A 25,110-nucleotide genomic window follows, 5' to 3' on the forward strand; every position below is an offset into this window, starting at 1 on the left:
CATCACATGAAATCACAGGATTCAGGGTTGTAAGGAACTGTGAAGGTCGGTCAACTAGCAAAACCCTAGAACCCTCTCTTTTTACACACGAGGAACTGAGGCCCAAAAAAGCTCAGTCACTTGCCCAAGGTGCCACAGGTACAGCCAGCATTCAGACTTACGTTCAGGAGTCTACCATTCCGCGAAAAATTGAGTAGCTTCCCGCCCCCTCATACATAAGAGATCAAGGGTGTATGAATCCTGAGTTTGATATTTAGCTAGCTATTTGGCCTTAGGCAACTGAATTCCTGAGTCTCAGTTTCGTCCTACGTAAACTAGGAATGATGGTACTTGCAGAGCCTACCTCACCAGGATGTGAGGAAACTGCTTTGTAAATCTTATAGCACCATATAAACCTGAGTTATCGCTGCGGACAAAATTTTGGGCTCAACCAGTGTCTCCCTTAGCAGTTTGAGGGGATTGAGGCTTAGAAAGATCAGAAGAGCCTCAGGTCAAACCGTGGCGTCTCTCGTTACCATGACAACAGGAATGCATGCCGCAGCCTTTAAGAAAGTCCCTCCTTCCTGCCAGATTCCATGCTAGAAAGGGCAACAACCAAGAAAGGTTTGAAATATACAAGGAGAGCCAGGAACCGCCCACTACTCCCACCCTTTCCCCCAGGTCCCCGCACCCGGCTCCCCGTTTTCGACAGAAAACCACCTCGCCCCAGCCCAGAATAAAATGACAGGTGGCCGCCATGTTGCCCCACCGGGCAACCTCTTCTAGTTATGTTCACTTCCGACGATGGGCGGGGCGACAAAGCAGGATCACTAGAGAAGCCACGGCGGTTGCTAGGGCCGGGGGAGGCGGGGATTCGTTAGACACACACCCGGAAGCAGTCTTTTCGTCGCTTCCTGGCGGGGGCAGGAGTAGTTAACGTCCAATGAAGTGGTGGTATCCGCAATCGCTCCGCCCATCACGGAAGTTCGGGGCCGAATGCTTTAAGAATCTGGGGGGGAACTGGAGGACGGAAGTGACTGTTGGGCCGGCTGAGGTCGCTTTAAATTCCCTTTCCCCCTCCCCCTTCCCAGGCTCAGCGCGGGCGTCAATGGCGTTGGACGTGAAGTCGCGAGCGAAGCGCTACGAGAAACTCGACTTTCTCGGGGAGGGACAGGTACCCGCGCTCTGAGCGGCCCGGGAGCAGGTGGAACTCGGGCATCGGAGGCTGCCCGGGCCGGGCCGCGGGCTAGGCCCCCGACTTTGGGGCCTCTGTACTGGCCTCGGGGCCCTGGCTGGGCCACTCACGATGCCCTCCCCTCCCCCACCCCCATCAGCGACGCTTGGAGAAAATAACGTTCTGTTCTCTTCCTTCTAGTTCGCCACGGTTTACAAAGCCAGGGACAAGAACACGGGTCAGATCGTCGCTATTAAAAAAGTGAGTTTTGCCCTCTCTGAGCTTTCTCTACGCGAGAAAAAAAATGAGTATTTTAAGGGGGAGGGGGGAACACAGGTGTTACACTGGCACTTACTTGCTCCATAAGCTGCCGTGGCTCCCCGTTGCCTCTGGGATCATATACAGAATTTAAAATCCCTCACAGTCGGGCTCCAGCTTGCATTTATTGACTAACCTTTTATGCAGTGTTCCAGCTCTTCCTCGGGCATCTCCAGTCTCCTGTCCTCCACATCAGGCATGCCTTCCATCCAACCTCCTCTTCCTCCAGCTCCTAGCTTCTTTCAAGGCTCAAGTGCCCTTTCCTGCTCCACACCACCTGCTTGGGGCTAATGCCTTCCCAGCCTTTCCTTCTTTTTTTCTCTTTTTAAACAAAGTATTTATTTTGTATCTCTTGTATAGTCTTAGTTATTCACTATACTCTACAAAATAGATATCTAATAAATACAAAGTAATGGGGTGGGTTTAGGAATTTGCAGGGAAGGTGCCCATCTGCTCTGGTAGAAGTTCCTCTGTACAGATAAAATCACAGGTCCAATAATATATATGGAGAGGCAGTATGGTATAGTGGCTAGAGAGCTTTCCTGGGAGTCTAGAGTTCCGGGATTCAAGTACCCCCTCTGATAGGTACAGTTTATGTGACCCTGGGTAAGTTATTTAACCTCTCAGGGCTGCAGGTAGCTCTTGAGAATGTAAGTTGTGTAGTAGGTGCCAATCTGTATTGATAAAGGGAGTTCCCAATGATGAGCTACACATTAGGTCTGTAGGTCTAGCTATTTTCACAAATACATACATATGTATATCTATGTATATCAACACACAATTCATATGTACTTTTATGTGGTCATATTGTTTACCTTTTTTTGTATCTTCAGCCTAGCAGTGTCCAGCACAAAACTAGACCTTTATTTTCATGCCTGTTGATTTATTTCCCTCTATAAATTATTATTGTCAAAAGAATTGGGATAACCTGGGTTCAAGTGTCACCTCTGACACATGTTGCTGCTTCTGTGACCAGAGCAAGTCATTTAGTGTCTCACTCAGTGTCCTGGACACTCAAACTGGTCTCTTAAACTGTAAATTCCAGAGCAGTTGAATAGGTAAAGGGAGCTCCCTACACTGACAAAATTAGAAGTCCAGTTGAAATCAGGTCATTAACTAAAACAACACCCAGTTGAATCCCTTAGCTTTTTAACAGGCTGTAGGCCTAGAGCAGGGCTTCTTAAACTTTTTCCACTGCTGACCCCTTTTCTCCCAAGAAATTTTTACATGACCCCTGGTATATAGGTATATAAAATAGATATACATAACCTTTTAATGTTGCCAATTTTTTTGTGACCTCCACATTCAGTTACATGTCCCACAGTTTAGGAAGCTTTAGCTTAGACTGGTTATATTTTCTTAAGGTGTAATGTGGGAACCTGTTCATGCTCATGCCATTTAAAAAAAAATTAAGCATAAAATCTTTTTATTAATTTTGACCCAGAGCTGCAGATACTTACTAGCAAACACTAAGCATGCTATTATCTTGTTCATCCCAGAGACTCCAGGTTTTCTGGATTTGGGTCTCTTCCCCCCAATCCCTCATATACTATTTTGTGTCTCTAGGTTTTACTTTCGTAACTATCCTGTTTTTTTCTTCCAGACAACTCACTACTTTGATTCCATTATCCCTTGTTATGGAAATATTTTCCCTTGTAACATTTTCACCTTGTTCAGCTTTTATGACTTTAATAAAGTCAGCTCTTATTTAACAGAAGAGAATAAGTTTGAATCTTATCTTAGTCCCTTGCTTTTTTTTTTTTTCAGGTACAGTGGAAAGGGCACTGAAGACCTAGGTTTGAATAATAAATAGCTCTGCTACTGTGTGACCTTGGGAAATTATTTCACTTTGGGGGCTCTAGTTTCCATGTCTGTGAAGATAAGGAATTGGAATTTTGATGACCTCTAGCATCCTTTTCAGCTTTAAATCTTCCCATTCTGCCTTCCAGCTACTGGTCTTGTAGCCCTTTCTTTTCTCATTAACATTTATTCCCTGGTAACCCTTAGACTGAGAAAGAACAGCTGTCCAGTCTGAGGGCTAGAAACACCTTGAGAGCTTCTCATAGGCAGGACCACACCGAAACTACCTTGCACCAGTAGCAATAAGGTATTCCCCAGCATTATTTGCTATATGGTTTTAAACAATAAGTTTCCTTCACCAGTCTAAATTCCTCATATTCCAATTTAAGCTGTAACCTCCCTTGTAAAAGTCTCCTATGGAAAGAGGCAGCATGGTATAGTAGAACACTGAGTCAGAAAATCTGACTTCTTATTCTTTCCCTAAGCTAGCTGGAAATCTTAGAAAGGTAATTTATCTTCTCTCTCTAATTCTTTATCTCCAAAATGAGACTGAACTAGGTGATTGCTGAGGCACGTTGTGGGTTCCAAAATTCCACACCATCCTTTCTAGTCACCAGGGCATGCAAACTTGCAATCATAATTGACTGTTCACATTTTCTCTCAAAAAATGACCCTTCCACCCCAATCCAGTCAGTTACCTGGGGCTGTTAATCCTATCTCCTTAATGTCTCTTGCATTTGTTGTCTTCTTTCTCTTCAACACCTTAGTTCTAGACGTCATCAGTTTTCTCCTGAGTTATTAATAAAAAGCCCTCCTAATTGGTCTCCCTTGTTGTAGGCTTTCCCATCTCCATACCATCCTCCTCATCACTCCCCAAACAATCTTAAAGCAGAGGTCTGACCCTCTTTAAGAAACTTTAGTCCCTCTTTTTTACCTCTAGAACAAAATTTAGACTACTCAGTTTGGCATTTAAAGGCTGTCTTGGTGTGGTTCCAGCCACATTCCTTGCCTTTCCTAAGCCATACAGGTTTACTTGCAGTTCCCTAAGCTTCGTATTTCATCTCCTATCCCAGTCCTTCTGGCTGGCCTGCCCAGCTAGATTGCTCTCCATCCTAAACTCTACCTCCTTAGAATCCATAGCTTCCTTCATAATTCAGCTCTGTTGCTACTACCCACAAGAAGCTCTTCTTTCTCAGATTATCTTTTAGTTACTTTGTATCCCTCAGAAGGGTATAAGTCCCTTGAAAGCTGGAAGGGTTTGTTTTGTGGCTGTATTGGTACCATTTGAATAGGTCATCAGGCTGAATGATTTAAATTAACTCTGGAATTTTGATGATCTGTAATCTTAACTGTCTACCTGTCTGCTTATATAGAAAATCAGGAGTTCAGCTCACAGACAGGGCTGTACTGGAGCCAGAGAACAAATAATTAACTTTTCACTGTGAGCATTTACACCTTCGAAATCAGCAAATGCTACATGGCAGGGCTTGATGTATTATTTTGTTGATTGTCTAGACTTAAAAAATGATGAATAAAATGTTAACAATGTAGATTAAAATTTAAAATGTGTTTCATGCATACAAGTTGTGTGTGCGTGCGTGTGTGTGTGTGTGTGTGTGTGTTTTCCTAGAGACTGAATTGTTAAACATTTACCAGCTCATCCCTAGCATAGGATGCTAAAGTTGACACGAACTTTCCTACCCAATGCAGAAATATTTTCTACAAAATCTTAGGCATTCGTTATCTTCTTGAACACTTCTAGTAAAGGGAAGCTGATTTGTCAGCAGGCCTTTTTGTCAAGTCTTCTCCATTCCCTTGTTACCTACAATGGCATCCTGGTGGCACAGTGGGTAGTGCAGGTCTTGGAGTCAGGAAGATCTGAGTTTGAATCCTGTCTCTAACACTTATAGCAGTAAGACCCTGGGCAATTAATTCACTTAACCTTTCTTAGCTTCAGTTTCCTTATCTTAATATGAGATTGTTGAATTCAGTAGCCCCTTGAGTCCCTTCCAGTTCCAAATTAAAGCAGTTTTATTCATGTTTTGATAACTTGGCATATTTGATCCAAAACATGCCTCCTCACTTCTTTCCACTGGTCTTCTTCTAGAATTGTTTCCTGATATTTTACTATCCTGCTTGCACTCTAGTTTGTGTCCTTCTTAAAATATGATACATGTAAAGCTGCATATTGTATTGTATGAAATACCTCCAGCACAGATGATAGAGTGATCCCAGTGCTTTATATCAAAGTTTTTTTTTTTTTTTTTTTTTAGTGAGGCAATTGGGGTTAAGTGACTTGCCCAGGGTCACACAGCTAGTAAATGTTAAGTGTCTGAGGCCGGATTTGAACTCAGGTACTCCTGACTCCAGGGCCGGTGCTCTATCCACTGCGCCACCTAGCTGCCCCCTATATCAAAGCTTTTTAAACTGTGGGTCTTGACCCTATATGGGGTCACGTAATTGAATGTGGGGGTTGTGAAAAAAATTGGTTATCAGTATAAGGTTATGTATAGCTATTTTATCTACCTGTATACCTGGAGTCGTGTAAAAATTTCTCAGGTGAAAAGGGGTGGTGAGTAGAAAGTTTTAGAAGCCCTGCTTTATAGCAGTCATATCTAGGGTAGAACAATCAGGACCTTGTCCCAGGGAACTGAACTTGAATTTACAAGATAAAATTTGAAGTATATGAGGTAAAAGTATATATACCAGGTGTACTTCAGCAGCATAGAAACAACTGAATTTAACAACTCTTTAGGAAGAATACTTGTTAAACAAGAAGCTACCAAATGGAAAGAGAAATAGGGGAAGGCAAGATAAGCTCCAGGCTTCTCTCTTTTATCCCCATGGAGATATTGCCCTACCCTCCCCCAAGCCAACTGAAGGTACATCCTATTCCTTTTGTCCCAGTTACAGTTTATAGTGGTTGCCCTGGGTCCCAGAACAACTAATTTTAGCTCAGAGCTGAACAATGCTTCTAAAAATTCAGCCTAAGATTGCATTCATCTTTTTAGTAACCTGTTGGTTTATATCGAATTTGTCCATTTAAATCTTAGAGGTTTTTTTCCCCTCCCCTTTTCATTCCCTTCTCCCATCTCATATATACTTTTTTTTTTTTTTTGGTGGGGCAATGGGGGTTAAGTGACTTGCCCAGGGTCACACAGCTGGTAAGTGTCAAGTGTCTGAGGCTGGATTGAACTCAGGTACTCCTGAACCCAGGGCCGGTGCTTTATCCACTGTGCTACCTAGCCTCTCCCTCATATATACTTTAGGTTTTTTTCGGGTGAACTCTTAAGGCAGGTGTCTCTTCCAGCCTGTTGGGGGGGGGGGTTAGGCAATTGGGGTTAAGTGACTTGCCCAGGGTCACACAGGCAGTAAGTGTCAAGTGTCTGAGGCTGGATTTGAACTCAGGTCCTCCTGACCCCAGGGCCAGTGCTCTATCCACTGCGCCACTTAGCTGCCCCCAGCCTTTATTTTTGCAATTTATTTGTTTTAACCCTAAATGAGGGTCTTTGTTTCTGCTAAATTTCCTTTTTCGAGGCTGCTTGATATGATAGAGGGCCAGCCTTGGAGTCAGCAAAATCAGGCTTGAAGTCCTGCCTTTGACATGTCACGAAAACCCTCAGGCTCCCATAGAAGACTCTCAGTTGATGAGTTGTTGATAAGTGTTCTCTAGTAAATTACAAATGCAAACTAGAACCCAGCCCTGTCCCCTAAAGTTCGCCTTGTTAATTTCAACCTATTGCTCCAAACTAGCAGGCTTTTTGGGATGCTTGGTTTCATTATTTATCATAATAATTCTTCATCTCACCATTGTATCACCTGCAAATTCAATAAGTATGCCCTTTGCAAGTTCACATTATTGTTTCAGTTATGGTTCTGCTCTTATTGATGTATCAGCTAAAATAGACTTCTGGCTGTTGTCCAAACACAAGCTCTGCTTTCTAACCTCTGATGCTTAGTAATGATAAAATTCATTACAGATTTCATTTAAGTTTGCAGCTTGGTGTAGTGAAAAAAGCAGTGCATATGGAGTCAGGGGACCTGGGTTCAAATCCAGTCTTTTATATCAGCTACGTTAGAGAAAAATCATGTAACTTTTCTGAGTGACCTTCAGTTTTACCCTTCATAAAGCAGAGGTGGAGGCAAATTGCTATAGTCAAAAGAATGTTGAGATAAAAGATCTGGGTTCAAATTTATGCTTAGTCATTTAATAGCTGTGGGAACTTGAGCAAGTCTGTCTGGGTCTCAGTTTCTTTGTCTGTAAAATGAGGGATTGGACTAGATTAGGTGTTTTAACTTAGTCTGTGAACTTGTTTGTTTTAATTTTGATAACTTTTCTGTGTGTTTTGTGCATATAAATACATTATTCTGGGGGCAGCTAGGTGGCGCAGTGTATAAAGCACAGGCCCTGGATTCAGGAGTACCTAAGTTCAAATCGGGCCTCAGACACTTGATACTTACTAGCTGTGTGACCTTGGGCAAGTCACTTAACCCCCATTGCCCCACCAAAAAAACCACATTATTCTAACAAGGGATCCTTGCACTTCACAAATTATTCTGAGAGGGGGTCCCTCATACAGCAGGTTAAGAACCCCCCGGACTAAATGATTTCTTAAGGTCCCTTTCGGCTTTAAATCTATGCCTTCCTCCATGTCTGTCCTTCTAGTCCTTTCTTTCATGATGGTTTGGTTTTTTAAATTTTATCTCCACTCTCAAGCCTCCCTGTGAGCCCTTTTAACACTTTGTTAGACTTAATGGCACATGACATCACACTGATTCTACTTCATAGTTTGTAGTTTAATTATTTATTTACATAAACTATTAGATTGTAACAACCTTAAAGGCAGACAAGTGTCTTTATTTCTTTATCTGTCACAGTGCCCTGCACATAGGTGCTTCATTAATTGTTTGAATGAAAGGACCAAGTAAAAAGTCATATAGTATGTCACCAGAGTCCTTTGTCAACCTTGCCATTCATATGTTAATAATCACTATTTGAGGATGGTCATTCAGAACCCTTTTGCCGCTTTTTAGTCACTCATCCCACATATGTTCATTAAAGTACACAAAAATATGAGAAACTATGCTATATGAAACTTGATGAAATCAAAGCATACACTATCCATGACATTCCCTGATTTACCAGTTTAACATTTGTTTTTCCTGTCCACCTCCTTTGAAAAGAAAAACCAAAACACTCTTTAAATTTGGGGGGGGGGGGCAGGGCAATGGGGGTTAAGTGACTTGCCCAGGGTCACACAGCTAGTAAGTGTCAAGTGTCTGAGGCCAGATTTGAACTCAGATACTCTTGAATCCAGGGTCAGTGTTTTATCCACTGCGCCACCTAGCTGCCCCTAACCAAAACACTCTTAACAGATATGCACACAGTCACAATAAATTCCCGAATTGGCCGTTTCCAAAATCATATCTTATTCTATGTATTTAGTCCATCACTTCTCTGTCAGAATGTGGGCAGCACAATGATGGATCATTCCATTGGTCAGAATGCTTATGTCTCTCAAAGTTGTTCTTACAGTGTTGTAATAGTACAAATTCTCTCTGGGCTCTCCTTACTTTGCTCTAGATCAGTATATGCTAATCTTCCCAGGCTTCTCTAAAAGCATCTTTTTATCTTTTCTTGTAGCACAACAGTGTTCCATAACATTCATATGCCATAGTTTGTTTAGCCATTTCCCAGTTGATGGACACTGCCTTAGTTTCCAGTTCTTTGCCTCCATAAAAAGAGCTGCTATAAATATTTTTGTACAGGAGGCCTGTTTCCTTATCTCATTGATCCCTTTGGCCTAGTAAGTGATCTCTCTGGGTCAAAAACTATGCATAGTTTAGTAACTTGAGGGCTTAGTTCTAAATTACTTGCCAAAGTGGCTGGACCAGTTTACAGATTCACCAACAATGCATTAGCCATCCCTTTTTTTTTTTCTCAGATGCTGCAGCAGTTTTTTATTTTTTACTGTCTTTTCCAAACTAATAGGTATGAGATGGAACATGAGAGTTGGCTTAATTTGAACTTCCCTAATTATTAGTGATTTGGAGATTTGTTTTCATAGGGCTTTTGATAGCTTAGATTTCTTGCTTTGAAAACTATCTGGTCCTATCTTTTGACCATTTATCTTTTGGGGAATTACTTTTGTTTTTATATACTTGAATTGGTTCTAAACACATTTTGGAAATGAGATTTTTATCAGAGAAACTTGCTATAAAGATTTTTCTTCACTTAACTCTTTCTCTTCGAATCTTAACTCCATTGGATTTGTTTGTGCAAAAGCTTTTTGATTTTTTTATAGTCAAAATTTTCCATTTTATCTTCTTTGATCCTCTTTATCCTTTGTTTAGTCTTGGATTCTGTTTCCCTCTCCATAGAGGTGCTGATGACTTTTCTAAGTGCCGTTAGTTATTTAAGAACTTGTTCTGAGGGGGCAGCTAAGTGGCGTAGTGGATAAAGCACTGGCCCTGGATTCAGGAGGATCTGAGTTCAAATCCGACCTCAGACATTTGGCACTTATTAGCTGTGTGACCCTGGGCAAGTCACTTAACCCTCATTGCCTCACCAAAAAAAAAATTTTTTTTTAAAAAGAACTTGTTCTGAATATAGACCTCTGGCTTCTCTGACTTGAACTCTGCAGAATCCACGGGTTTTTTTCCCCTTTTTGAAAGTGGGGCAGTGCTTACCTGTCTTCAGTCTTCTGGCCCTTTGCCTGTTCCCCTTGACTTCTTAGATTATGAATGGTGGTTTTGTGATCATTTCTGTAAGTACTCTGGGTTATAATTTATCTGAATGTGCATATCTTAAAGGAGGGAATGGGACTAGGTTGATTTTTAAAATTTCTTCCTTCTCTAGGACTCTGAGGTGGAGTCTAGCTCTCATGAATCTAGAAGTGGTACATGTTTGTGGGGTGGTGAGGTTTTAGGAGTGTTTAAACCTCCTAATTATAGTACTAAATTTGCGTGTATTTTTTTTTCCAGATCAAACTTGGACATAGATCAGAAGCCAAAGATGGTAATTAACATATATAAATGTTTACTGAATAAATAAATCAAACCCTTTGACATGATGGGAAAAGCCTCTGTTCTTGCATAAAGGGAAGGCTTGAGGTGGTCAGTGAAGTACAGACATCATTGAATGAGTCCTTGCATACTGAGTGTGGCAGAGGAAAAAGCCCATGAAACTCCTCACTACATGGGACCTTTGAGCTTTCCAAAAGTGTCACCTTGGAATCAGAACCACTTTTATTTACTTGCCCTTTCAAGAGCATGTTTCCACTGAGCATGTTGCCCTTGAGCTGCCTTTGCCTGCTTGCCAGTATGGTGTGATTTTTTTTTGTTTTTGTTTTTGTTTTGCAGGGCAATGGTGGTTAAGTGATTTGCCCAGGGTCACACAGCTAGTAAGTGTCAAGTGTCTGAGGCCGGATTTGAACTCAGGTACTCCTGAATCCCAGGCCGGTGCTTTATCCACTGTGCCACCTAGCCGCCCCTGTTTTTTCTTTTAGTCAAAGAACAAAGAAACAATAATCATTCTATTTGGAGTTTAATGAAGCTTTGGTTTGGACAGAAAGAGTCAGTATATTCTCACCAGGCTGACTTTAAACAGAGCAGCATAGGAGCAGTTTGAGGGGTGAGCAGAATTAATTTAGCCAAGGATTAGAGGAAAGGGCATGGTCAGCATTAATGACTGCTTTAAAACTTAAGGGGCAACTAGGTGGCACAGTGGATAAAGCACTGGCCCTGGATTTAGGAGGATCTGAGTTCAAATGCAGCCTCAGACCCTTGATACTTACTAGCTGTGTGACCCTGGGCAAGTCACTTAACCCTCATTGCCCCACAAAAAAACCTCCCAAAATTTAATACACCCTTGGAGTGAGGGGTTGGATGCCAGAAACAGATCACCCCCAGAGGGACCTTTGAAGTGACTCTTAGAGCCTTGCAGTTGCTTTCTTCCTGTATTGTGATTCCACTTGTCATGACATTCTAGGAGTGAACTCTGACCACTTGAAGCCATTGCCAGAGTACACCCACTCCTCATATGACACAGCAGGCTTCTGTGGGCTCTCTGTTTGCAGGGTCTCTACCAGAAATTCATGTGTTAGATGTTAACTCCCTGGTATAGCAGGTTACTGGAAACTTGGTCTTTTCTTAATTTCTTTCTCTTTTTTTAGTTTTCTTTTTTTTTCTTTCTTTAAACTTAATATTTCCAGAGATGTCATGAGCAGAACATACTCTCCTTGAAGGCAAAGAACTGTTTTCTTCTTTTTGACCCTAGTGCTTACACAGTGCTTTGGATTGATTGAAGACATAATACAGTTATTCCAGACTTAAGATAAGTGCCCTACTGGGCACTATAAAAAATTTACACTGGTATACCAGAATGTGTGTCCAAAAGGAGCATATAATCTAAAATCCTATTCCATACAAATGAAGCATCTTAAATAAATATTTATTTAACTTTCCTCATCTCGAAGAGGCAAAAAACTACAAAGACAGAATATTGTATGCATTATCAGATGCAGTCACTAACTTTTTTATTTTTTATTTTTTTTTTTTTGTTGTGGTTACAAGGGAGGGGAAAGGGAAATATTTCTAGAAATAACTGCGAAATTAGTACTTTCAGACTTTTTCAGATTTGATTCCATCACTCAGGTCTATCGGGAAGATCTTCATAGTAGTGATCATAGTGGGAAGATCATAGTGGTGATGGGGGGGAGCAACAGGAAGGTATTAGAGTGGAGAGCAAAGGAAACTGTGAAGCTTGTCTCAGATTTGAGCAAAGGGTTGAATGGGTAGAGAAAAGGGACATTTTTACCTAAGTATAGATAGCCAGAATTTTTTTTTTTAAATCTCTCTGGAGCCATCCTGATAAATGAAGCAGCTAATGTTGCTTCTATTTCTCTTTTACATTTTAAGAGCTCTATTTTGTTATTTTCTTCAATTCCCTTTTTCTTTGGAAATTCAAATGGATTGTTGTGCTTCAGTGGCTGCCCACAACATGGATTATAGGGAAGATGACAGTATGGGTGGGAAAAAGTTCTTAAGCCCCTTTTCTGATTTTTTTTTTTAATAGTATGCTTTGGGGCAGCTAGGTGGCGCAGAGGATAAAGCACTGGCCCTGGATTCAGGAGGACCTGAGTTCAAATCCAGCCTCAGACACTTAACAATTACTAGCTGTGTGACCCTAGGCAAGTCACTTAACCCCAATTGCCTCACCCAAAAAAAGAAAAAGAAAATAGTATGCTTCAATCTGCATTCAGGCTCCATAGTTCTTTTTTTCTGTGTGTTTTTGTTTTGTTTTTTGCAGGACAATGGGGGTTAAGTGATTTGCCCAGGGTCACACAGCTAGTAAATGTCAAATGTCTGAGGCCAGATTTGAACTCAGGTACTCCTGAATCCAGGGCCGGTGCTCTATCCACTGCACCACCTTGCTGCCCCCAGAGTTCTTTTTCTGAATGTGGAGAGCACCACCATAAATGTTTTGGCATTGTATTGGATCACTGCATTTCTGAGAAGAGATAAGTCTATCATAGTTGATCATCACACAATCTTGTTGATACCATGTACAATGTTCTCTTGGTTCTGCTCATTTCAGTCAGCACCAAATCATGTAAGTCTTTCTAAGTTTTTCTGAAATCCATCTTGCTTATCATTTCTTACAGCACAACAGTATTCCATTACATTCATATACCACAACTAGTTTAAGTCATTCCCCGATTGATGGGCATCCCCTCAATTTCCAATTCTTAGTTACCACAGAAAGAGCAGCTATAAATATTTTTGTACATGTGGCTCCTTTTCCCTTTTTTATGATATCTTTGGGATATAGTGGTATTGCTGGGTCAAAGGGCATGCAGTTTTATAGCCTTTTGGGCATGGTTCCAAATTGCTCTCTAGAATGGTTGGATCAGTTCACAGCTCCACCAGCAGTTTGAGCCACCTTTCTAATGTAAATATGGCATGACTGGCCCCTAATAAAGCAGGCTTCCATAAAGAGGACCCCTATCCCAATAGCTGCTGTGATTGTTCCTCTTAATCTTGGATTTCTGCTTTTTGTACTAAAGCGGCTGAATCTCTTCTTCTTATGGCTCCCAGTTTTCAGCAGAGGTTTTGATTGCTTCATGCTGCAATTGAGTTATTGCTAATTTTTAAAAAATATTTATTTAGTATTTTCTTTTTTCCCCAATTACATGTAAAAACTGTGCAATTCTTTCTTAACTCAAGTATTTCCATGCTTCTTAAGCTAACTTAACTAATTTTATTTAGGAGTAGAAAAGAAAAAATGAACACAGCTTTTGGTCAAAATTTAAAGGTTCACATTGTACTCATTGGACTTAAAGATGCTGTTTTTCCACATTTAAAGAAAAGTATGGTATCTCAATAATGTCAGTTCTCACTTTACTCTTTTGCAGGTATAAACAGAACAGCTTTGAGGGAAATAAAATTACTACAGGAACTAAGCCATCCAAATATTATTGGTGTGAGTACAACTTCACTGAAACTTGGAATTTGGGTATCTGATCTTCTCTGAATGAATGTTGGGAGGATTAGTAGATTCTTTTGAATGACAAGTTGCTACCTTGTTAAAAAAAACATTAAAAGTTTACTATCCCATAAAATATTGTTCACCTTGCTACAGCCTTTGTTTCTATTACTTCATGGTTAATGAAATAATGTTTTCTGGCCCTGGGCAGGTGATTAAATTCGGGTTTTGATGGCTTTTTTTGCTTTTGAGGGGAGAGGGAGAAGAGGAGGAAGGTGGGCAATATCCATTTTGATGCCAGTAACTGCTTTCATAGCAATTTTCTACTTTGTACCAAAGTATTTTTTATAATGGGAATCTAGGAAGAAGTCAATTAAATTCATAACTGCTATGTGTGGGGGAAAATAGAAAGCATAAAAACTAGAGTTTAATAGCTTTGTCTCTAGAATAGCTAATTAAATTCTAAAATTTGAAACTACATAAATAGATAATTCAATAAAATGAACTTAAGTAGAGAGTTTTGAGTACTTAGTGATTAATAGAAGAAGTATGAACTGGATTATAACCTGTGTTCAGTGTTTAATTTCAAATAATAAGTTGCAACATTTGTGTATAGTACATTGATAAGACCATAGGAGTAAAATAACATTTGTTGTCTTTTTCAAACAGCTCCTTGATGCTTTTGGGCACAAGTCCAATATTAGTCTTGTCTTTGACTTTATGGAAACTGATCTAGAGGTAAGAGTAGCTTAAGACTTTTTTTGGAGGAAACTTACTTATCTGATGTCAAAAGGAGGTATAAATGTTCCCTTTGTACTTATGAACGTACCTAGAATCAGAGAAATGCCAATTTTAAGCATATTCTAAATCTGTAACACAACCAAGTTCTCCATATTTTACCTCTTAACCTGCTTTATCGTTAAGTCATCTTTATACAAGCTACAAAAACTATATAGAAAATTTTCATTCTGTCCTATTGATAGGGCTTAATTTTCTTTTTTAAAAAAGTGTGGTAAAATGTGACCTTTTACTAAAAGCACAAAGTTTTTTTCTCCCTCAGATCATCCCTGTAAGAAATAGCACAGAAACTTTATGACATTTGTATAGTTTTATTTGAAGAAAGATAATTTCTGTTATTAAAGTTTAAGTACATACTCTGAAATTGTTTCATAGGTAATAATAAAGGATAATAGTCTTGTGCTGACACCTTCACATATCAAAGCTTACATGCTGATGACTCTTCAAGGATTAGAATATTTGCATCAACACTGGATTCTACATCGGGTAAGATATTAGCCAGTATGGCCAGTATGATTGCTTCTAGATGTGGTGGTCTTGCCATGCATGGCAAATTTAGGGGACCAACAAGTAGGGACCAACTTTGTCCTTTGAGTGCTATCCCTGTATTGCTGTATTAGAGGACCATTCGAGGCCTAGACACTCCTAGTCATCCTCATTACTCCATGTTTTGTGCTGATTCACATTTAAATTTCCAAGAGAGGCCATGCAAAGGCCTCTGAACTCCTGAAAGTATAACCTAAACCTTCTTAACCAGGGTAGGGGATAGGGACTGGGCTTATGATTGCATTAGTATAGGGCACTCCCATTACCAATGTAAAAGTGAGCACCTTCTCTGCAACATAGAGTCTTGGCAAATTGTCTGGAGCCAGAGAGCCGGTTCTTTTCCCTGAGTCACACAGTTTATATTATGTGTCAAAGACAGGACTTGAACCCAGGCTTTCCTGGTTTTGAGGCCAGCTTTCCACCCACCACTCCATTTATTGTTTGCTATGTGTGGGCACCATGCTAAGAACTGAAAATACAAATAGAAACTAAAAAAAGACAGCTCCTGCCCTAAAGGAGCTTGTATTCTTTTCTTTTCTTTTTTTTTTTTTTTGGTGAGGCAATTGGGTTAAGTGACTTGCCTAGGGTCACACAGCTAGTAATTGTTAAGTGTCTAAGGCTGGATTTGAACTCGGGTCCTCCACAATCTAGGGCTGGTACTCTATCCACTGCACCACCTAGCTGCCTCAGGAGCTTGTATTCTAATGGGGAAGACAACCAAGAAAAGGGAGCTGAGAAGTTTGCAGGGAGGAGTAGAGGTGAAACTACCCTTCAAAGAGGTGGCATGGCAGGGAAAGTCCTATGGAGGGCCTCCTGGGGACAGGGCTGGCCTGGCCTGCCTCCTTAAACGAGCTTCTGGGAGGAACCAGCCAATTATGGAGAGAGGCTCAGGAGTAGAGGGCACTTGAGATGGGAAAGGTCCTCCTGGGATGGAAGGAACATCCAGGGTGAAGAGGTTTCTCCATGGCTTGGTGTACAAAGTCTGTAGAGATGAGACTGGAAGATAGGAGCACTGTGTTGAGTGCTGGGAGAGATGAAAAGCTTAGCCTACAGCACCAGATCTCAGAGTGTATTACAGAGCCATAATTGGCAAAACAATCTGGTACTGGCTGAGAAATAGAGGGGTGGGTCAGTGGAATAGCATAGGTATAAATTACACTGCAGTAAATGACTAAAGTAATCTAGTACATAATAAACCCAAAGATGCAAGCTTTTGGAACAAAAATTCATCATCTGACAAAAGCTGCTGCGAAAACTGGAAAATAGTATGGCAGAAACTAGGTATAGACCAGCATCTCCCACCATATACTAAAATAAGGTCTTGTTTGATACTCATAACCACCCTAGGAGGTAAGTAGTACAAATATCATCCCCATTTTACAGATGTGGGAAAACTGAAGTTGAGAATGCTTAATTAGACAAGAAAGGCTTGGGGTTTTTTTCCCCCATGTGCTCAGCACTAAGTCTAATGTCAGGTTCTCTAATATGCCAAGAAAACCCCATAAGGGTTCATGAAGAGTTGGACACAACTCAAACGGAACTGAACGACGACAACAACAAACAACATGGGATAATAAGGAATGCCATGACGTTCCAGGTTTCAGTTAAAGAACATTATAGACAAATCTTACTGGTTATGGAAAAGCAAGATTTTTAATTAGAAGCTAATGGTGTGGGGCAGCTAGGTGGCGCAGTGGATAGAGCACCGGCCCTGGAGTCAGGAGTACCTGAGTTCAAATCCGGCCTCGGACACTTAACACTTACTGGCTGTGTGACCCTGGGCAAGTCACTTAACCCCAATTGCCTCACTTAAAAAAAAAAAAGTTAAAAAAAAGAAGCTAATGGTGTGTAAAAGTGTTTCTCAAGTACTTGAGAGCAGTACTTTGTTATATTGCACATCTTAAACCTATTTCTTGCCATCGTGGTGGGGTTTTTTTCATTGTTGGGGTTTTTTTGGGTTTTTTTTTTTTTTTTGCAGGGCAGTGAGGGTTAAGTGACTTGCCCAGGGTCACACAGCTAGTAAGTGTCAAGTATCTGGGGCCACATTTGAACTCAGGTCCTCCTGAATCCACGGCTGGTGCTTTATCAACTTTGCCACCTAGTTGCCCCCCCATCGGTTTTTTTGGGGGTTTGGGGGGGGTTGTGAGGCAATTGGGGTTAAGTGACTTGCCCAGGGTCACACTGCTAGTAAGTGTTAAGTGTCTGAGGCCAGATTTGAATTTAGGTCCTCCTGAATCCAGGGCCAGTGCTCTATCCACTGTGCCACCTAGCTGCCCCACCCCCCCATCATTTTAATAGTATTGAGCTACCTGGTACTTTTAGTACAAGTACCAAAGTGTTGGCATGCTTCTTTTCCAAAGTATTTCAAGATTGAAATTTGTACAGTCCATACAAACCTTACTTCAGTGGCAAATATATTTACTTAATATGGAAATATATCATTATGATCTTTTGGCTCTTTTAAAAATAAAGTTAAGCCAGCTAGATTTATTGTTATAAAGTTTAATTTTCTCTCCTTTTCTTTATAGGATCTGAAACCAAATAACTTGCTGTTAGATGAAAATGGAGTTTTAAAACTGGCTGATTTTGGCCTAGCTAAGTCATTTGGGAGTCCCAATAGAGCATATACACATCAAGTTGTAACTAGGTAAGTTCGAATAAGTGACCATGGGGTCAAAAATTGGTTCCTGGCTCATTGTGGAAGTTACAGAGGCTGATTATGTTCCTGGTGATTTAAGGAAAGGTATGAAGATGATTTTTTCTGTTCCTTACTTCCCCTTTGCTAATAGACTTGGCAGAATTTTAAAGAGTGATCATTTTCTTCTGGTTATCTGGGAATAGGGTACACCAGAGAAGAGATAAGGAAAAAAGTGATAATGATACCTAGAGCTGCTGCTAGGAGATAAAAGGAAGCCCGCATTATCAGGAATGGGTGTTAACTACACAATATATAGTAATAGTAAATTTCAGGCTCAGTCCCAGACTGTGGTCAGGGGGATTGTCCCCTGACTTGTGACATGGTCTTTGAGGAGGGATGTTAGAGTCACAGAGCTGTAAGGGATAATGCCTGCACACGCTATAAGAAGGTTAGAAGAGTTCTGTGTGGCTACTGGCAACTTGGTTTTAGATAATGAATGTATGGTACACCCTGCTTCTCTGACTGACCCACATTGTGTGAGACAAAAAATATATATATATACAAAAGAATCGAGAGAATTGATCTGCACACACCAGTGCTCTCTGGGGACAGAGGAGGAGGAAGCCCATGACTGGGCTAGAGTGTGGGCTAACCTGGCTTTTGCTATTTGGTATAACTGCTACATGAAGGCAGCTGCTCATCTTCTCCCAAATCCTTGGGGAGATGTCAGAGGCATTGCTCTTGAGTACTGTTTGAAAACACAAGTGATCCTTCTTACAGTGAATTAGTCACCTTCAGAATTTCTGTCCAAAGCCTATTGATACAACCTGGGCTTAAAGACTGCCTTGTAGGGCAGGATGGCAGACTCCAAGTTTTAACTAATTGGGACAGGCCACATATTGACTTAGTTGGTTTTTTGTTTCTGTTTTTATGGCGGGGCAATGAGGGTTAAGTGACTTGCCCAGGGTCACACAGCTAGTAAGTGTTAAGTGTCTGTGGTTAAATTTGAACTCAGGTTCTCCTTAATCCAGGGCCAGTGCTCTATCCACTGCGCCACCTAGCTGCCACTTGACTTAGTTTTAAAATGTAATACTAGCCATCTTTTATTGTATTTTTATTCATTTTGTTAACTTTTTCCTAGTTACATTTTAATCTGGTTCATACTGCACTCAGGAGTGTTATGGGCCTATATGTGACTTTCAGGTGGTATGTTTGACACCTTTGATGTAGAGGATTGGGCTGGTGCTTCAGGACTCTCTTTAAAATGCCTGATTATCATGGCTGTGTATCTGTCTTGCAGAGTTCAGGACCCTATTTTAAATCATGTAAATGAACCTTGTTATTTAGAATGCTGAAGATGGATTTAGCTTGTAATGGCAATTTTTCTTCCTGTCTAAAATATTTTATGTAACTTTCAGAGTTCTCTTCCTTAATTTTGCTGCCTTAAGTCTTTATACTCCTCTGCAGATCTAGTCAGTCTCCCATATAACAAACTGTTTTTTTGAGATTTTAATTGCCCTGCTCCATTGATGGTCTTACCAGTGCTAGTGATGTATTCAGTACAACCACATAAGGAGAACTTAAAGGTTTTTTTTGTTGTTCTGTCATTTTCAGTCATGTCCAACTCTTCATGACCCCGTTTGGGATTTTCTTGGCAGAGATACTGGAATGGTTTTTCATTCCCTTCTCCAGCTCATTTTGCAGATGAGGAACTGAGACCAACAGGGTGAAGTGACTTGCCCAGGGTGACACAGCTAGTAAGTATCTGAGGCCAGATTTGAATTCAGGAAGATGAGTCTTTCCAATTCCAGACCCAGCACTCTATCCACTGTGCCACCTAGCTGCCCAACTTAAAGGCAGTCTTGAATATACCTAGACTTGTAGGCAATGGAAATTGAAGTTTTCAATGACAGTTGTGGGAGAAAAAACATAAACTGAGGGAATAAATCTTCTAATGTTTTCTGTTTCTCCTTTTTAACATGTCAAAACCAAAAATGACAAAATAGATGGGCAAAACATCTTTTTGTATTTCTATTTTATTTTGAATTTTTCATTGATACCATTTTTATATCACCTACATTTTCCAGGGCATCCTTACCAGAGAACCATCCCTTATAACAAAAAATAAAAAAGAAGGAAATAAAATGTCAGCAAAACTAGCTAACTTATCAAAAAACTGTAACATTACATCAACATTATCAACTATATGGCACAGTGGATAGAGTGCGGGGCCTGCAGTCAGGCATACCGGAGTTCAAATTTGGCCTCTTATGCTTATTAGCTATGTGACCCTGGGCAAATCAGCTAACCCTGTTTGCCTCAGTTGCCTCATCTTTAAAATGGGGATAATAATAGCACCTACCTCCCAGGGTGGTTGTGAGGACGAAATAAAATCATTGTAAAGTGCTTAGTGCAGTGCCTGGCATGGAGTAGGCCTTCTATAAAGGCTAGCTTACTATACCACATGCATAGCCTCTGAGAGGCTGTGACAGGCCTTCTCCTTCCTCTTCTTTGGGCCTAGGCTGGTCTTTAGAATTTCCCATTGGTTTTGTTGTTCTCTTCATTTACAAAGCTGTAGTTATTGTGTATATTGTTTTTCTGATACTATTTATTTCACTAAGTATAAGTTCAAATGTCTTCCTATCTTTCTCTGTTTTCATTATAGTCATGATTTTTTTAGCACAGTAAAATCCCATTACATTGACACACCACACTTTATTTAGCCATTCCCCAATCAATAGCCATCTACTTTGTTTCCAGTTTTTTTTACTGCTATAAAAAAATGCAGCTATAAATATTTCTGTGTAAATAAAAGTGTCTCTTTTTTGTCCTTGTCTTCTTTTGGATAAATGCCTAATTGTTGGTAAATGATTCTTGATCTACTTAATGCTGATTATTCATTTTCAAAGTGTCTCATATCTGTTGGCAAGATTCTAATTTAGTGTTCATGTGCATTCTCAAGTCTTTTTCATCTAAATTTGTCTGAGAAGACTAACTGAGATGTTCCCAGTACCTGGGTAAGCCTCACACGTTAAAAAAGTACAGGTAAAAAAGGAGGATTTGAAGGTATGATACCATTTCTCAAAGAGCTGGGAATATTGTGAAGATGGCCTATTAGACAACCTCTTGTCAAAGAAAGGAGGATTATACACCCTCCTGATAACATTGATTGCTGAATTTCTTATTAACTTCTTTGTCTATATATTCTTGCAGCTTAGGAGCATATCTTCCTTAAGTGTAATCAATATATAAAATTTCTAACTTGTACAGTCGAAAATAAAGAGAAAATCAGTTCATTAGAGATGATCAGGGTGGCTCCTAGATGTTTTCATACCCCTCGCTTTCCCTTCCCTCCCCCCCAAAAAAAGAATGAGAGAAGCAAAATGGTATGGTGGAAAGAGCTTACATAGATGTCATAAATCCTGGGTTCTAGTCTCTCTCTTTTTTTTTTTTTTTTGCAGGACAATGAGGGTTAAGTGACTTGCCCAGGGTCATACAGCTAGTAAGTGTCAAGTGTCTGAGGCCGGATTTGAACTCAGGTACTCCTGAATCCAGGATCGGCGCTTTATCCACTGCACCACCTAGCTGCCCCCTGGGTTCTAGTCTTAAACCTGACACTGATTAGTTGCCTAACCTTGGATAATTCATATGGGAGTAAGTTGGGTTAAGACAAAGTAAAGTGCCTTAGTCTAGCCCTGTCACTGATCTAGAATTCAGCATGGCATCAGCAAGACCTGGGTTCAAATTTGAACTCAGACACTAGCTATATGACCTTGGGTAAGTCACTTGCCCTTTGTCTCAATTTCCTCATCTATAAAATGAAGATAATGATAGCACCTACCTCTCAATGTTGTTATATCAAATAACATAATATTTACAAAGCACTTTGTAAACCTTAAAACACTGTTAAGATTATGGTGGACTCTAAGCATGGAGTAAAGGAAGCATTACTTGGGTTTCAGGAAGGGTGGTTTTTGAGAGTAAGGCTCTAGAGTTGGGGAAATACTTCAGTTTTCATGCCTTTCCTATGGGACAAAAATACCCAGCATGCCACAGAACTATCCCTTGCTCTTTCTTCTTCCCACATTGTAGCTTTTCATAACCCTGGGGAATCTATTGCTGATCTTACAGTAGACATAAGTGACAAAATTGTGCATATTTTACAGAAATTTCCCTCATGACCTACTTTTCAGAAGTCCATCTTTTCTGTAAAGCAAACGTGACTGGTGCTGTTATGATGGAACCAGGGAAATCAGCTGTACATTTTTCTCTGTTGAATTTTCTAGTACTTTTATTGTAAGAAGGCAATATTTAATTTTTTTTTTCAGATGGTACCGAGCCCCTGAGCTCCTCTTTGGAGCTAGAATGTATGGTGTGGGGGTCGACATGTGGGCTGTTGGCTGTATATTAGCAGAGTTGCTTCTGAGGGTAAGCCTTAAATTTACACACCAACTTCGTATACCTTTCCTTGATAGTAAGTTGATGAACATTTTTTTATTGTGACCAGAAATGTAGAAATTTCTCCTTAAAAAAGTGTCTAACTTAAAGGACTGATAAGCTAGGAAATGCTTTTTAGTCATGTAATCAGAGTTTAACACCTAAGACCATTTATTTAGTTTTTATTATATTTGGCCACTATGAAGAATAGAATATATGTTGTATATCTGAATAAGGATTTACTCAATGTGTATTTTTCACACACACACACACACACACACACACACACACACACACACACACACACGGTATTCATCCTTTGAGGCCTAGCTCAAATCCCATCCCTTCCACAGAATCCTTTCTGGCTTATCAAGTCTACACTCATGATTATTCATATCCTGCCCTAAATCCTTACAGCACTTGCTCACTATATAATTCTTTTTTTTAATACATACTTATATTTCTTTTTTTAATTATAAAAGTATTTTATTATTTTTCAGTTACATGTAGAGATAGTTTTCAACATTTGTTTTTATAAGATTTCTAGTTTCAAATTTTTCTCCCTCCCCAAGACAGCAAGTAATCTGATATAGGTTTTATATATATATGTACAATCACATTAAACATATTTCTGCATTAGTCATGCTGTGAGAGAAGAATCAGAGCAAAAAGGAAAAACCTCAAAAAAGAAAAACAACAACACCAAAGACAAAAGAAATAGTATGGTTCAATCTGCATCCATATTCCACAGTTCTTTTTTTTTCTGGATTTGGAGAGCATTTTCCATCACGAGTCCTTTGGAACTTTCTTGTACCATTGTATTGCTGAGGAGAGTCAAGTCTATCACAGTTGAACAGCAGATAATGTTGATGATACTGTGTACAATGTTCTCCTGGTTCTGCTCATCTCACTCAGCATCAGTTCATGCAAGTCCTTCCAGGTTTCTCTGAAATCTGCCTGTTCATCATTTCTTACAGCACAACAGTATTCCATTACATTCATATACCACAACTTGTTCAGCCGTTCCCCAATTGATGGGCAACCCCTCAATTTCCAATTCCTTGCCACCACAAAAAGAGCAGCTCACTATATCATTCTTTTTTGTTGTTGTTGTTTGTTTGTTTGTAATAAAGTATTTTTTTCCCATGACATGTAAAGATAGTTCTCAACTTTTGTTTATAAAAGCTTTTCAATTTCAGATTTTTCTCCCTCCCCCCTCACCTAGACAGCAGGAAATCTGATATAGGTATTTTATATCTATCTATCTATCTATCTATCCATGCATACACACATACCCACATCTATACATATATATATATATATACATATATATGTATATATATATGATAACATTAAACATATTTCTGCATTTCACTATATCATTCTTAATCATATTTGTGATACATCAAGGATTTCATTTTTAACCTGTTTATAACTTGGTCTTAGAGTTAGTATTAGAGTTGGGAATCCAAGTTTAAAATTCTTTCTATAGTAATACTATGCCATGATGTTTCTATATCATCTGTATGTGTGTGTGTATGCACATATAATATATAATTAGTATTGGCTTCTCCCACCCTTCTTCTTAATTAGTGATATTTTATAGTAGTTGCTTAGGTTGTCTCCTTAGGTTTTTCCTCTTTTCAGTAATAATCACATCACAACATTTGCTTATTTTTTTTCAGCTTCACATTTAGGGTCACCCTTATCTTTTTGCACTCTAGAAACTGTTACATTAAAAAGAAAGATCGCACTTTAATTTCATTGTAAACAACATTCCATAATGTAACTGACTGCTTTGATGTACATTAGAGTCTAGTCTGATCATCTGATACAAAAATTTGAGGTATTGATGAACTTTACATCTGAAATGGTCTCAAGAAAGTACTGAGATTCATCTGTGTAATAACATTTTAAATTATTTATTTATTTATTTTGGTGAGGCAATTGGGGTTAAGTGACTTACCCAGGGTCACGTGGCTATTAAGTGTCAAGTGTCTGAGGCAGGATTTAAACTCAGGTCCTCCTGAATCCAGGGCCAGTGCTCTATCCACTGCGCCACCTAGCTGCCCCTTGTGTAATAACATTTAGAGCAAGGTGATCATCTGATCTCCTTTTCCTCCTTTTCCTTATTTTATAGAGGAAGAAACTGAGACCTGCAGGGTATTGTCACTTGCTAGTCAGTGACTGCTAATAAGTGGAATGAGCTGGATTTTGAGCACAGGACATTTGATTGTGAATCCAGGACTTGCCCACTAGACTATACTTGGTTAGACTGGAATAACTCATTGATAATGCTGATCCAGTTAAAATTTGGGCCTAGGGTAATAATTTTTAGGGAAAAGTTTCAAACATTTTGAGAATTTACTGAAGTTGGGTACCTTTGGGGTGGGAGTAGGAGTATGTTAGTAATTCTTTTTATAGGAAGTTACTCTTGTCTTTTTCATTTCTTACAGGTTCCTTTTTTGCCAGGAGATTCTGACCTTGATCAACTAACAAGAATATTTGAAACTTTAGGAACACCCACAGAAGAGCAGTGGCCTGTAAGCCTTCCCACATTCTCTTTGACTTTGCTATCTTTGTTAATGTTGTCATGTGCTTAAATGTTGATGTCAGATGAACTCCACTGCAGGTATCTAGTTTTTTCACTAGGGCAACTAAGTACGGTACTGTTAAAAGCATTTTAATTGACCATATTCCTTGTAGTTCTGGGAATGCCAAGGCTACTGCAAATTTTATATGGATTTTTTTAATGGCGCCATTTAGCTGTCCTAGTCAAGTGTAATAAAATCATCAATCAGAATCTGAAAAAAGCAAAAAAAATGCCCAGCTGGAATTACCTGTGGATTTTTCATATGAAGCCCCAAAAGAGTTAAAGTAAATATCATGTTTTGGAAATAGTTCCTCTACTGTGGTTCAAGTGGACTTTGATTC

At 39.7% G+C, this 25,110-nt stretch overlaps 1 protein-coding gene across 2 annotated transcripts in view; it reads left to right on the top strand.

Annotated features, from left to right (window-relative positions):
• The first annotated feature begins 973 nt into the window (after nucleotides 1-973).
• The window catches only part of CDK7 (cyclin dependent kinase 7), a 32,102-nt gene continuing 7,965 nt past the window's right edge, over nucleotides 974-25,110 (top strand). The window contains exons 1-9 of one of the 2 annotated variants that reach the window (XM_043979185.1): nucleotides 974-1,153; nucleotides 1,355-1,414; nucleotides 10,256-10,289; nucleotides 13,687-13,754; nucleotides 14,427-14,495; nucleotides 14,931-15,041; nucleotides 17,630-17,748; nucleotides 22,068-22,167; nucleotides 24,633-24,719. In XM_043979185.1, the coding sequence (XP_043835120.1) occupies nucleotides 1,088-1,153; nucleotides 1,355-1,414; nucleotides 10,256-10,289; nucleotides 13,687-13,754; nucleotides 14,427-14,495; nucleotides 14,931-15,041; nucleotides 17,630-17,748; nucleotides 22,068-22,167; nucleotides 24,633-24,719 (714 nt within the window). In that variant the 5' untranslated portion in view covers nucleotides 974-1,087. The remainder of the gene's footprint in view (nucleotides 1,154-1,354; nucleotides 1,415-10,255; nucleotides 10,290-13,686; nucleotides 13,755-14,426; nucleotides 14,496-14,930; nucleotides 15,042-17,629; nucleotides 17,749-22,067; nucleotides 22,168-24,632; nucleotides 24,720-25,110) is intronic. The other variant, XM_043979186.1, reaches the window with a different exon arrangement.

Source organism: Dromiciops gliroides, chromosome 1 (genome assembly GCF_019393635.1).
Source record: "Dromiciops gliroides isolate mDroGli1 chromosome 1, mDroGli1.pri, whole genome shotgun sequence".
Classification (NCBI taxonomy): domain Eukaryota; kingdom Metazoa; phylum Chordata; class Mammalia; order Microbiotheria; family Microbiotheriidae; genus Dromiciops; species Dromiciops gliroides.